This window comes from Triplophysa dalaica, chromosome 20 (assembly GCF_015846415.1).
Source record: "Triplophysa dalaica isolate WHDGS20190420 chromosome 20, ASM1584641v1, whole genome shotgun sequence".
Taxonomy (NCBI): Eukaryota; Metazoa; Chordata; class Actinopteri; order Cypriniformes; family Nemacheilidae; genus Triplophysa; species Triplophysa dalaica.
Genome location: NC_079561.1, coordinates 4,522,269 through 4,537,174, shown reverse-complemented (window position 1 = coordinate 4,537,174; position 14,906 = coordinate 4,522,269). Strand labels below are relative to the sequence as shown.

The 14,906-nt window shown below is 38.4% G+C and overlaps 1 protein-coding gene across 1 annotated transcript; it reads left to right on the top strand.

The window, feature by feature from the left end:
• The first annotated feature begins 490 nt into the window (after positions 1–490).
• On the top strand, positions 491–13,119 carry rnd1b (Rho family GTPase 1b). Its single transcript, XM_056733759.1, has 5 exons — positions 491–738; positions 1,121–1,208; positions 9,229–9,338; positions 10,364–10,498; positions 10,599–13,119. Exons 1-5 carry the CDS (start codon positions 619–621, stop codon positions 10,842–10,844), a joined length of 699 nt encoding a protein of 232 aa, XP_056589737.1. The 5' UTR covers positions 491–618; the 3' UTR covers positions 10,845–13,119.
• Positions 13,120–14,906: the final 1,787 nt, after the last annotated feature.

Genomic DNA, 14,906 nt, shown 5'->3' with positions numbered 1-14,906 from the left:
TCACATTTAAGGTTAAAGTAAAATTGTTAAGAAAACGGATAGAAATTAAACTATTAACCTCTTGTATATGACTAGCCTATATTAATGACATTTGAACCATTTACATAATTACTCTGAAGACAAGATACCAAAATATGGGCAACATGTAATAGCTGGAAAGCAACATAACTTGCGCACGAGACCTCAACATATAAACGTAGCCTTGAGAGGTACCACAAACATGAGTATATTATTATTAAAAGCTATTTTCGTAAGATATATTATGACTTTTATACAATAAGTCGGAAATTTTTGGTGAAAGTGAAAATGAATCATTCCAAAGGCATTTTAAGGCATTTTTCATTAGATGAGAATGAATAAAAAGTTTCCCAAAAGGATGAGACGTCGGGGAAACACGCTTCAGGATGGAGTGGGATGTGAGACGTCACGAGCTTTTTGCACGCTGATTGGCTGCCGTGAGGCAAATATAACTCCGCAGTCTACGGTTCAGTCACATCCACTGCAGGCTTGATTGTAGAGTGCTGCGTAGTTAGGTACACATTGCATTCTCGCATCTTCGTGTTTTATTTTGTCTTTTCGTTTTTTTTTGCTTCGGTTAGTCAGTAGATATCGAAAACCATGAAAGAACGAAGAAATGCACAGCCGCTGGTCGTCAGATGTAAACTGGTGCTGGTTGGGGATGTTCAATGCGGGAAAACTGCGATGTTACAGGTTCTGGCGAAGGATTGTTATCCGGAGGTCAGTAAACGATTTCAGCCTTTAATTTAAAGAAGTAGCAATGCATTTGAGTTAAAACGTTAGTGATTTCCACCGTCATTTAAAACTGTTATGGAAAAGATGTGCTTTCGAGGTTAATATGTGCAAGGAATAATTTTATTTCTTCACATCCAAATCTTTATTATCCTAATAGTTATACTTTTTGGTTTATTCTTACATTGCTGGGTGACGGGATATTTCTAACCAATTAAGTCATGCTATCAGAATCAGTTTAATCATCCTATGTAATTATTTAGAAAAGCAACCGTATATGTTTATCCATGTGAATTTTCAAATGTTACATGTAAGCATCTTTCGTGCAGCATCATACATGTTGATGAGTGTTTACATGTTGCATCCACAGACGTATGTTCCCACGGTGTTTGAGAACTACACGGCCTGTCTCGAGCTAGACGATCAGCGCGTTGAACTGAGTTTATGGGACACGTCAGGTAAGATTAAAATGATGAAAATGTCTAAATTAATAGAACATTATCATTTATTTGTTATGGAAGCTGCATCGTTAATAGAGTCTTGACATGAAATCTAAATACCGTATGAAGAATATTAGTGATGGCATATGAAAATGACATTACAATACGCGAGTCTGTGCTGGAATGGTGTACTAAAATGCCCTTTGAAGTGAGCTAGTGTGATGTGAAGAGAATGCTGAGAGTTGTTCCCCTAGTCTTCATGTATCGCAATTACAAGCGGCTGTTCTTAATATTACACTTTTTGCATTTATGTGGAGTATAAGATTTGAGTTTTGTAGTCCAGTACAGTGTTGGGTTAGTTATTCAGAAAACGTAATGAATTACTAGTTACTAATTACATATTCAATAGTGTAATTAGATTACTTTACAAATTACGCTCTCCAAAAAGTATTTATTTACTTATTGCTAATTACTTTCTATATCAACCTTGACCGTGATTCAAGGATAGACATGAAACAGCTTTTTCAATTCATTCAAATAAATTAAACTACATAAAGTACTCTTATTTACTGACCAACGCATTACAAATGTGAGAATTATACATTAAAGCACGGATTTAGATGTCAATTCCACTATTGCACACGCATATATTACACAAAGTATTTTGTTTAATTACATCAAAAGTAACTGTAGTTAAATTACAGAAAAATGAGAGTAATCCCTTATTTTACTCTTTTAAGGGAAAAGTAGTTAAATTACAGTAACTAATTACTTAGAAACTAGTTACACCCAACACTGGTCAAGTACACCAAGGCTGTATCAGGGCAATTCCAGCGTTATGGATGTGACATTTTGCGGTATTGACGTGACATAAAAATTCTCTGAGAATGGCCATGATATGATTATATCAAACCATCTGTTTATATTTTACTGAACCCTTTTTGATAGAGTCTAAACATAAAAAAATCTCAGTCTATGAAAAAAATTCTGTTTAAAAAAGGGAAATTTACATGCGTTATGGATGAGACAAAAAAAGAACGCGATTTTTGGAAGACGATACATTTTATAGGATTTCTGTAAAGTAAAATGCACAATCCTGAAGCAATAATAGCCAATAAATGGAGAGGGGATGTCTCTTTATGGAACATAAACATAAAATATATTAAATTTCACGTGTCCATTTTTAAGTAATATGTAGCGTTATGGATGTGACAATCCTGAAAATGGCACTCACCAGACTATGAAAAATCATGCACTAAAAATAAAACAAATGCTTTACAAATATGAAGAGAGATCTCACATGGGTATTTGAACTACCAGATGTTAAAATCTGTGCTGTTACCGCTGGTAAAAATCGTATTTTCATGGTTAGGTTGATATTTTCACGGAATTGCAGATCAGCATCACAAAGTTATACCTTAATTGTAGCTCGGCTGCTAATGAATGATACTTGCAATGGAAAGTCGATTCCCAAGAAGTATGCATGTCTTAAAATTAGTTTCCTTATGAAGTCAGTAGATTCTAATGAGTCCGCATGGTCACTGAGGCAGTTCACATCTACCCACGGTTTCCTTTTGTAGCTATTGACCTGATTACAACATTCTGTGTCTGTCTGCTCGTCTCACATCAGCAAGCACCTCCAGTAAATGACAGACATGATCATGTGTTTTAGGACGTGTGCTAAATGCAGTTCAACGTCAGGATTATAATTATCACCCAGTAACGTGCGACTCGCTGAATCATCGTTTTGTCTGTTGTACAAGTGTGATCGACAGACGTTGTGGGGGAGAGGCAATAAGGCAGGGGTCTTTTATAGATATTAAAAGGCTGAAAGAAATATGTTGTTAAGATGCCATTGCTCTGTGTTTGCACGCTTTGATCTGATTACTCTGCTTGGAGACAAGCCAGCTGAGAGGAAGAGTGCAGTTTAAGGGGATGAGTGAGGGTTCGTATGGGAACGATAGGGTGATGCACAGTTTAAGCCGTTAATCGTTGATGGTACTGTGGAAACACAACCATATTTATGCCTAACTGGTTGCTTGCTTTAAAATTTGTTGGTATTTGAACAAGACAAATATTTAGTAAAGCCAAATTCTTTTGATATCCATTCATTTGGGTTTATCTATAGTTTACAATATACAATTGAATGTTAGGAGTAACACAATATTATATATTGAATTGTTTACCTTGTGATACAGTATTAAAGGGATGGTAAACCCAGAAATGAAAAGTCTGTCATCATATATATACACCTATATACATTTCTTTGTTCTGGTAAGCACAAATGAAGATATTTGATAGAATGTCAGAAACCAATTAGATTCATCCCCATTTACTGCCAAGTCAGTATGGGATGAGACCTGTTTGGTTACCGACATTCTTCCAAATATCCTCCTTAAGGGTGACTAAATGATGACAGATTTATACTATCCCTTTAATATTTTGTTACAATTTAAAAATGTGTGGAAATTTGTCAAATTCTTGTAAGTACATGTTGAGTTATTTCTATATGATCCAAGCCAAATTAATGACTTGCTTTTCAAAAGATTAAAAGATGAATTTGAATTCTGCGTTTCCTTAAAATCGTTGTTCATTTTTACATTTGAAAACTTTTCTTTTGTGTTCCACGGAAGAAGAAGTCTCAAAAAATGTGGATCAGATAAGGACAAAAAAATGTAAGAATTCCCATTTTGGGGTGGACCATCACTTTAATGTAGTTTATTGTGATAGCGACACAAAGGTCAAGGGTTCGATCCCAGGGAACCAAATGCGCTGGATAAAAGTGGCTGTCAAATGCATAAATGTACAAATAAGCAAAGCTCGGGTGGGTTGCAGAATTTTCCATTTATTTCCAATTACTTTTGCCCTGTAGCTCTGCCCTACTCCATGTTTGAAATTCATATTAGTCTTCGTTTCTTCCCATTGACTGAAATGAACATATCATTGGCTTCTGAAATGCTTTCTTTAGAGCTCAGAAAAAAATGTTCAGGTGAAAATCAAACCTCTCAGTTCATCAGGAAATGCTGTAGGCTCTTAGAAGATGGCCGCTGTATTCCTAACATGGAGGCTATGTTAAATGTGCATTGAGCTATTAGCTTGGATGAAGGTGCATTTGCTATTATGCTGATGGATGTGCATTTCTGCAAATATAAATTCCTCTGCATCAGTATGGGATGAGCGTGCGAGGTGATGCGCGTGAAATAATGCTCCATTAGCACATTAAAACAGCCAATAGATTAATGAGCTCTCTGGTGACCATTGGAAGTTGATGACAAGCGACAACGAGTATATGCCACAGCAGCTCTACGTTGGGCACTTTTAAGGGGGTATTCCCTGAGGGGTCATGGCCAGCCTCTCAATGAAAGGGGGAAGGAATCCATGGGATTGTAGTGGAATGGGGTGGGGGTGCCATGGAGAATTCTCCAGGTTTTGTTCCCATAATCTCTAATGGGATAAAGAACAGGGGCTTTCACTTTCTTCTGGCTCCTTTGTGAACGTTGACCTCTCTCAGCCCCCCGCTCGCATCTACACGAGCCTGGCAGTGTGGAGCAATTCCCACCGATTTGAGGAGAACGCAGTGTTTATAGCCATTTGCATCTGCGCTAAACTTGATCTTACCATCCAATTTTCTGAATGATACTGTGTTATTCACATTTAAATGATCATTAAGGATCTTTTTCCCAACTCAGATTGCCGATTTTTCATTGACAGTGTATGCGTTTGGAACTCCCTTCACAAAGGGAATTACTGGCCAAATGTTACCTTGACAACCCCACACGTGCACTCTGAATCCAGCGCTCGTTTTTTGAGAATGAACAACATTTTTAATACTTCTTGTTAAATATTCCACTTTGTATTTATAAAGGGAATTTTTGATAAAGGAAACCTATAAACAAGTAGCTATTTTTAGCTACTATGTATAGCTATTTTATTTTTAAACATATTAAACATACTTTCCTATAAAATAAATGATCTTTATACTATATTTTAACAATTTTAAATCATATTATGCGACAAAAATTGTGTAAAACAAAACAGGTGTTCACTAACGTTTGGAACGCCCCTACAAATGGCGTCCCCTTCGCGAAGTGCCCTTCAACGCTGCATAAATGCCGTTAGGAAAATGTCATGAAGGTTGGTTTCACATTTAGTTTGATTGCCTGGTGCAAACTAAATATGCAAAATGCATAACATTGCTGTCTTCACATTTACACATTCATGTTTTTGAACAGCTACTTTTTTTCAAAGCTTCAGTACATAACAGCACTTTTGTCAGTCTTATGAATGTACTGCAGGTGCTCTTAACAATGTTGAAGGCGAACAGAAAACACATATACAGCTCTCTGCTTGCAGCGCGTCAGTCAGAAAAGTGAGTAAAACAAACACACATGAATAGCGGTACACTTCCTGCGATTTGGTACCATTGCGTTCATATCAGTAGCAAATCGTACTAGAGTTCACATAAACAGCATCTCAGACCTCCCTTTTTAAGCAGACTTGGGTACGGTTAGCGGGTGCGCACCCGGGTTCGTAAGACAGTGTTGACATCATCCAAACGAACCAAACTCTGATGTAAATCGACCCCGAGTGTGCACCAAAAGTGCAAATGTGAAACCACCCTAAGTAATCTGGGACGAGAACTGTCTTTGAACGTCTAGTGATGTGATACCAGCGTTTTAGTGCAGCAGAAACATTTTCTAGCATCTTTTCAGTACTTTTGGGTTGAACGTTTTTTTTTTGTATCATGTACGCGATCACTTGAAGCGGGACGTTTCGGTTTGACTGCATTTTTAAGCACTTAACGCAGGATAAGATTTGCATTATGCTGCATATGCAATAAATATAAGCTGCTCTCCTAATGCAGCCAGTGTGACTGGTAACATGCAAGTTATACATCTTCGGCTCACTTGCATGACAGATAATCATTATGTTCCATATTTTGGATTCTCTGGTGAACACCCATAGGTTTCTTCATGAATTCGCTGAAGGGCTTCAGCAGATGGAATGCGCTGCGATGAACCATGGCTTTTGTCTGTATGACACACAAAAGCAGCCCACTCCACCTCCATCTGTTCTTTTCAGAAGACTCTCTCTGTGCCCAACAGAAAGACCATCTCGTATCAATCACATGCACACGCTGGCCCACTTTTCAACCTAGCTGGTTTGCTTCAGGCATTGCATCTACACACAAAAAACATTTAGTGCGTTTGTGGTAGCGGTCCACTGCTCTTTTTCCCCCTTTGATTTCATGCATCGCAACTCTTCCGTCTGTTAATTCAGACTAGGAATTCGGTGTAAAGACAACTCTGACCCATCTCAGAGCCTACCAAAGCAGTACTGATGCTGCGTAAGTTCTGTGTAAGGGTATATGAAGCAGCAGAGCACCCTTAAAGGGATAGTTTACCCAAATATTCTTTCATCATTTACACTCCCTCATGTCATTCCTGTATGACCGACGCTCTTCTGCAGAACACAAAAGAATATATTTTGAAGAATGTTGGTAACCAAACAACACAAGCCCCCATTGACTTGTATGTACATATAATAACTGGGACATTTCTCAAAACATTATCTTTAGTGTTTTAAAATCATATACAGATTTTCAATCTGATATGATGGTGAATAAATTATTACTTATATTTCTTTGGAAAAACTTTGTTTATTGCCATGATAGAGAATATACAGTATTTCCTATTTTAATAATATTTCATATTTAACAGTAATTTTTCTTTTTGTGCATTTTATATTTCTGTATTTTTATTTTATATGTTTAAAATATGAATCTAAAACATTGTTTTAAAGTAAAAAAAAACTTTAAAAAATGCCTCAAGAAGACAATGGATGTTATCAAATTCATGCAAAGAACTGCCAACTGGCAGTCAACCTATAGTCATCGCCCCTATTTTCGCAATTATTTCCAAGCCCCCGTACGATAACATAATCAGTACACAGTGTTTTCTTTGGTAGGGGTGGTCTTTAGAGGTGAGACCTCGGCATTAGCCTTGCTGTCTTTTTCTCTGGCGGCTCGGATGTGTCATTTGTCAAGTATAATTGAAATTGCTTCTCAGTCCCCCTGGTGTACATCTTCATCGATTGCTGCATTTAGATCAGTAGCAGTTGAATGCAGCCTCACGCCCTTGCCGGTGTGTCCGTGACTTCCCATTCTGGAAGAGAGAGAGAGAGGAAATTATCTGTATGTCAGGTTGCAGGTATGTCTGCTGTGTGGCTTTCAGACTGATTCCTGCCCTGTTGTCCTTATTCAACTCAACTTTATTTATATAGCGCTTTTTACAATTTTCATTGTTACAAAGCAGCTGTACATGAGACACACTAGGTCCTTATATTCATGCTAGGTCCTTATAAGCCGTGAGCTTTGTGTGAAGGAATGAATGAATTGCCATTAAATTAACAAAATGTAAAAAAAATCCAATTATCAATTTTCACCAATTAATGACATGTATTTGTACAAGTAAACAATAAAACAATGTTACCAAAAATGTTCTTATATCAAGGAATCACACAAAAGTGTAGGAAGACAGAGAGAGAAAGTGTTTACTAGTACTAGTGTTGTCGATTCATTAACAATTTCAAATGTGGTTTTCGAATTAAAGCTACAAACATAAGCACATAAAAACTGTTTAAACTGTCTGTTTAACGTAGTAGTTTAGCCAAAATTACAAATTTGTCATTCTTTACTGTAAACTTCTAAAAATCTGTTTGTTCTGATCAACACAAATGAAGATAGTTGGACGAATCTCAGTAATTAAACCGATCTTATCCCCCATTTATTGCCATAGTATGGAAAATAAATACTATGGGAGTCAATGGGGGATGAGGTCTGTTTGGTTACTAACGTTCTTCCAGATTTCTTCCTTAGTGTTCAGCAGAACAAAGAAATATATACAGATTTGGAAAAATCTGATGGTGAGTAAATGATAACAGAATTTACATTTGGGTGAACTATCCCTTTAAGTCATTACACTATTAAGCATAAAGCACTGAAGAGGCAAACGTCAATATATTGACCATGGAGGGCAATATATTGTTTGTTTATTTTTTAAACACAAGCCCATCACTGGCCTAATTGTGTTTTGTGACTTTGTGTAACTCTTTAACCAATGGCACAGTCATGGGAATACATAAAACATGTACCTTGAACGAGATGCTTTGCACTAAAGAATCTGCCAAATTGATAAAAATAGTCAACAGCAATCCATTTTGCAACCGAGAATGCGCGGTTAAGATAGGGCATGGATTCACTGACTCATGCAACACCCCTTCAGCTTTAAGTGAAATCTTTTACATGTGAGGTTCTCATTAGAAAGAGGCAGAATTCATCCAGATTTGGCTTCACTTGGGCATATAAGGCTGTTTACAGCACCCCAGCTCCATGGAACCAAGTGGGTGGGTATTCTCTGTATCACATGATTGAAAGGCAGTTAACGGACGCCTTTATAGCAGGGTGGGAGGACGGCGCTTTGCAGATGGTTGACTCCAAAGCTGTTGCTGTGGAAACAGGGGAACTGGAGGTATCGCATACGTGTAGGGGGAGCACCAGGGGTGGGCGGCTTACTTAAGGATTCTAAGCGAGATGGGAAGAACTGCTTGCCCCAGCCCTATCTCTCCAGTTGCATAATCTACCAAAAAAATGGAAGGAGAGCATGAGATGGAGAGATCAATGAGGATTTAGAGCTCAATTGTCGTTTTCTTCTCCTTTAAAATGCCAATAGGGCGAGCAGTGAGAGGAAGAAGGTTTTAACAGGAAGTGAGGATATGAGATGATCGGACTTGAAATGAAGTGCGGAACGGGGACGATCTACCTCTCGTTTTACCGCTGATATATACTGTACATTCTGGTGCTCTGACCTTAAGAGACTAAAGTGGAAATACTTTTGAGCATGAAAAAAAAAAACAATTATCGCCCACAAACAAATATGCCATACTAGTGATGTCATATTAGTAGGAGATTATGTTCACAGTCAGCTGGTTATTTTGCACACATGAACCCCGTCATTAATACTTTCCTCTCTTGTTTCAGGATCTCCATACTATGATAACGTAAGGCCCCTGTGCTACAGTGACTCTGATGCAGTGCTTCTCTGTTTTGACATCAGCCGTCCAGATATCTTCGACAGTGGACTTAAGAAGGTAATAAGATAACCATTAAATACCTAATCACGACCCTAATCCTTCAATTGAATTTAGTTCATCTACATTACAAATTGAAAGTGATAGTTCACCCAAAATGAAAATTCTGTCATCATTTACTCACTCTCGACATGTCAAACCTGTATGACTTTATTTCTTTCGCAGAACAGATATTTTGAAGATTGTTGTTAACTGGCTCCCATTCACTTGCATTGGTTTTGCGTCCATACAGTAGAAGTCAATGGGGGTTAGTGCTGATTGGCTACCAACTCTCTTTGAAATATCTTCTTTTGTGATCTGCGGAAGAAAGAAAGTCATTCAGGTTTATAAACGATGACAGAATTTTCGTTTTTTGGGGATCTATCATTTTAACCTGGACTGCGTACGAAATCGCCTACTTCCATACTATATGGTAGGCGAAAATGAGCATCAAATTCAATTTAATTGAATTGAGTATGAGTCATGAATAGTATGTCCGAAACCTCAGTATGCAAAAAACATTAGGCGAGAAATACCCGGATGGTCTACGACTTCCACCGAGATTCGCGAATGGACACTTATCTATCCCATGATGCCACGGATGCTGAGCAACGGTCAAATTTCAAAAGTAAATCAAATAATATAGCGGAAAACTTCAAGTTAAAAACTATGTTTCTATCAACTCTCACGTGTAGGATGTTGTTTATACGTTATAGGTCAAAGAGCATAAATGACCATAAAACATGCCGGACGCAGTATATCCGAAATATACATTCATACTACTCCCACTCATGCTATACTCATACTCATACTGTTTTAACGGCCGATACTAAGGTACATATTCAAATTCAGTACGTACTGTCAAGCAAGTACATAAAATAAAAAATCATTGATTGAAACATTGCATACTTCACCCTGATTCATAATGGTAAGATTATTGTATTGATTTGTAAGTTAAGCTGTCAGGTACGATTTTTGCAGGAAAATGCAATTTTATTACAGCTTTAACATGATTTCCGATGATGGAACCTATTGTCTGTTTGCAGTGGAGGACTGAGATCCTTGATTTCTGTCCCAGTACTCGTATACTCCTCATCGGCTGCAAGACAGACCTTCGCACAGATGTCTGCACACTGATGGAGCTGTCCAATCAGAAACAAACACCGATCACTCATGAGCAGGTACCAACAGTCACTTTCTGTTCATGTCAACCATTGCCCACGGCACTATTATTAGCTATTTTAGGCACTCAAAACGTTTTTGCATCTTCTCCCATGGTAGGGCTCTGCCATGGCCAAACAATTGGGCGCAGAGGCTTATCTTGAATGTTCAGCCTTCACTTCTGAGAAAAGCATCCACAGCGTCTTCCGTACAGCAGCGCTGGCCTGCATCAACAAACTCCAACCGCTGGCTAAACCCAGCCCCAACCGCCGGCTGTCCAAACGTCTCCTCCACCTACCCAGCAAGTCCGAGCTCCTCTCCTCCACCTTCAAGAAGGAGAAAGCGAAGAGCTGCTCCGTAATGTGAGTGGAGATTTCGGCTCCCCCAAAAAGCTACACCATTCCCTGCGCTTTGGTCTGGGGAAGGGGGGTGGGCTCCGATTGCCACATGATCGATGTGCGGGATCCTTCCTCACCCCCCCAAAGAAACACCAATCAGAACAAGTGGACACCCTGCTGTCCTCCTTGTCCTGAGTTCTTCAACAGTGCATACCTGTTTTTTCAGTATCCTGCTTTCTCAAATGAGGTTCGATCATCAGCTGTCATCTTTTCACTCCTTGCTGTTGCACCAGTGTTATTGTGCCAGTTGAAGCTCGGAATGATTCAACTTAGTAAATAGAAAACAAATGTTTAAAAAAGGTCCCAATGACGTTTCGTACAATGTAAACGTACAGTGTATAAATATGACCTCTCCAATGTGAGATTCAAAATGAAATGTTTTAAATACAATATGCACTAGAGACTATAGATGGGAGAATCGCTCCAGGTGTTGTGGAGCAGTGTACGCGGCCCAGGTCGTGTTGAGAAGGAACTGATGCGTATTTAGCATTGTCATGCTAGGTTTCATTGGCTGCTGTGCAGGAAGTAATATGTCATTTTTTGTTTTTGGGAGCCGACTGCTGTTGTGGGCTGAAAATGAGTATAGTCCAAAACAAGGGCCAAAAATATTTGTAAAAAAGACTCTTTTTAATGTTACCAAAGTCACACCGTTCCCTCTGGTGAAATACTGAAAGCTTCTATTTTTAGAAGCATTAACTATCTAGCGTTTGCCGGGTTGTGAGGACCATCACGTTGATGATGTGTCTCCACGACCCCTGCTGCTGTAGTGTAGGCAACCACGAATCTGTGCAGCGGTGTGGGTTTGCGAGGACTCTATCGGATCGAATTTGGCACGATTAATGTTATTTTATTCTCGAAAATGACCTCCTGATATTGTAGCACTATGTTGATATTCGCTATCATCAAATCGCCTGACGTGTGATCAGACCAGCAGATTTGTTTAGTTTGTCATGCATCCGTGTGGCATCTAACGTAGCATTTTAAAGTAGAACCTCAATTTTTACATCTCTATATCGATGCTCATGTATTGACCTCCTTCACAGCGTTACTTACTGAAATATTTGTTAATCGTCCAATATATAAACGTTTGGACAGGAAAATACTTTAAGCTTCATGGTTTTTGTGCAGAGTGCTGAATTTGAAGTCTGCTTTACACCACAAAGCAATAATTACGGTTCTCATAATTCAAAGTATGTGAAGTGGCAATAAGTAAAAATAAAAAAAAGCCTGCTATTAATCCGTGCTACTGCTTTGTGGACATACGTACAGTATATGTATGTGGAAATACATCACTGCTGCTGTAAAAAGGCCAATATTGTGATTCTGTTGAGCTTTTGATAGAGCAATTACATAACATCTTTGGGTCGCATCCAACTACTGGAGTACCATTTGTGTTTCGTTCATAAACGTATGGGGGTTGGTTGCATTAAAGACAGATGGACTTTGAATGGATTGAGGCAGGACCTTTTTAAATAATGGAACAGCTTTTGGGGTATATTTGTGAGATCACGAAAATGCATCTTTTGGAACAAAGTGGACCAGGCTGGCCCTGATTAATAAAATATATTTTTGCCATTTTTAGATTCAAACTGTTTGTCATTTTCTCTTATTTCGGTTCACAAATCAATATTTTTCTCGTCGTGTCAAATCAGCAGTGATGGAAGTGGGCTGCCGGTGTGATTTCTTTGCTCCAGTGGCTGTTTACAGACTCCACAACTGTGACCGCAACCCAATTTCCTTTGCATTGTCTTGTAACTGCAGTTTTTGGGGGGGCGGGGGGTTGATGGACAGTGCATAAACATGTCACTGGGCGAGACATTGTAGCTGCTGATTTACTTGCAAACGTGTTTAATAAAAGGCTCTGTGTAACCTGAGAAAGCCAGATGATTCATCATAGATAAATCTCTCTGACGTTGAGTCATTACACTGCCTTTGCACATCATCGCGTACGATTAAACTTCAAGCATGTACTGTAGTTCCTCAGTTGTACAGATCCTGTTTTGTAATCTTTGTTAGACATGTCAAAGAATGTCACGAGATTAATATTTGTTCATGTCGTGGATTGACAAAGATGTGCTTGATGTAAACTTGCTCGGTCTTATTTATTTTGATTCATCATTTGAGGTGATTTATGTTTGTGTTGTACACAGTTTTGTTTCCGAACATTATTTTTTTGGAATTATTGACTTTCTCCTTTCTTTGTCTTTGCAGTAATAAAGCTTGCCTTTGTGTGGCACACATGACTGAGTAGTGGTTTGTTTTAAATGTACTAATCAAAGACTCTCATAAGATTCAGAATACTCTCATAAATTCAATACATTATTTTCACTTTAAAATTACTAGTTTGAATAAATCCGTGAGAGAAATGACAGCCCTTAGCAACCCCTCATCCTACCTGTGTGTCAAGTAAGCTGTCACATAGCGGCTGATGAAAGAAAAGACCGTGCCGACAAGACATCTTCCTTCTTATGCACAGACTGATAGATTCTTTGGTTAAGAAGCCGTGGTGCACATCTGTCTCAAGACACAACATCTGGGAGGGGTGTGAGACACAAGCTGTTACACTGTCCGATGGAGGAACGCTGCCAGGAGACATGTGGCTGAAGTGGAGACCCTGACCCAGCCACCAGGAGAGTTTGACATGTCGCAGTTGCATCACTTGCAAGACATAGAGGTGTTATTTACCTGGCACATGTATATATGGGTTATCATTATTAAACAACGTCTCAGGCTTCTCCAACAAAGTAGAAAATTAGACTAAGGAACTGCTTGTGGGGGTGTGGAATATTTTAATACCCGTGGGATATTTACAGACGTTTGACTATAATTTTGGATTATTTTTGTTTTCATTTCATGTAGAAATATCTTAATGTGGTTAAAACAAAATGCATTTACTTCAGAAGTGAATCTACACAATTAAGTCTTGTTTTTAGGGTAATGGAATAAAACTGAATCAAGAAAAAACATTTGTATCTCAAATAAATGCATTTCGGTTTTATAGACTAAACTATTATTTGCTATCTAAAATGAAATGATTTATGCACTGCAATGTGCAACCAAACAGGCCTGTCATAGAGTAACGCAGAGATGATGTATTTTTGTATGCTAAACCCTGAATCATTTTAGCACTTCCATTTCCATCAGTCCCAAGTCTATGATTTATTAGGGATTTTTTGGTTAAAATAAGGTTTGTGACCCTTTAGATATTTTCATGTTTTGTCCTATGACAGAAAACACACCCGTTATACCCCGCTCTTGATTTTTTAAGCGTTATCGTGTCTTAAAAACGGTGGATGCTAACAAGTTGCTTAAAGCGACTACATCCTTTGGCGGGGACGTTAGACGTAATGCATATACATCTCACAAATAATTCAGCATGTGCACAAATCTAAAAAACATGGAGATTCATACACAGAATAATACTTACCAGGGAACACGTTTTTAATAAAGTTTGAAAAAGTTGTTCATATCATCATGTTAGCTTTTTATTTTTGACGATTGTATTTAGGCTATGATCATGATAGACAAAACATGTAAACATCATAAACCTTTGTTAATCACAGAGCTTCTTGTTTGCGATATTTCAAAGGCCCATGAGAAATCCATAGGCTTCGCAACTTCTGGATTGGCCTAAAAAAACACGTCGTCCCTGCGATACTCTATTACCATAAAAAGCAGACGTTGTGTATGTGCTTTGCAGGAGTTACTGAAATGCACTTACCTCCTCTCTTATATCAGAACATTTTCTAGTGATCTCATGAACACCTGCCGTTCTCTCGATCCACTCAAAACCTCTTATATAAGCATGCTAGAAGTATCTGGGTTATTGTTAAATGCCACACATTGAGTAAAAGTACACCTTACGTTCCAGTTTCAACTCATTCAACTGTAGTGGCTTTGGTAACCAAACACAAAACATGGTAAACAAGGATGCATAAGTGGAGAAGCATCACATGTGTTCAAAATTAGGCCAAATTAGGCCAACATCTGGACAGACAAAGGAAAAGAAATTGGTCACTCAGCCATGAAC

Coding starts and splice junctions, on each gene's coding strand:
- rnd1b (XM_056733759.1), top strand. CDS start 619: ATGAAAGAACGAAGAAATGCACAGCCGCTGGTCGTCAGATGTAAACTG. Junction 739..1,120: donor CGAAGGATTGTTATCCGGAG/GTCAGTAAACGA, acceptor TTGCATCCACAG/ACGTATGTTCCCACGGTGTT. Junction 9,339..10,363: donor TCGACAGTGGACTTAAGAAG/GTAATAAGATAA, acceptor GTCTGTTTGCAG/TGGAGGACTGAGATCCTTGA.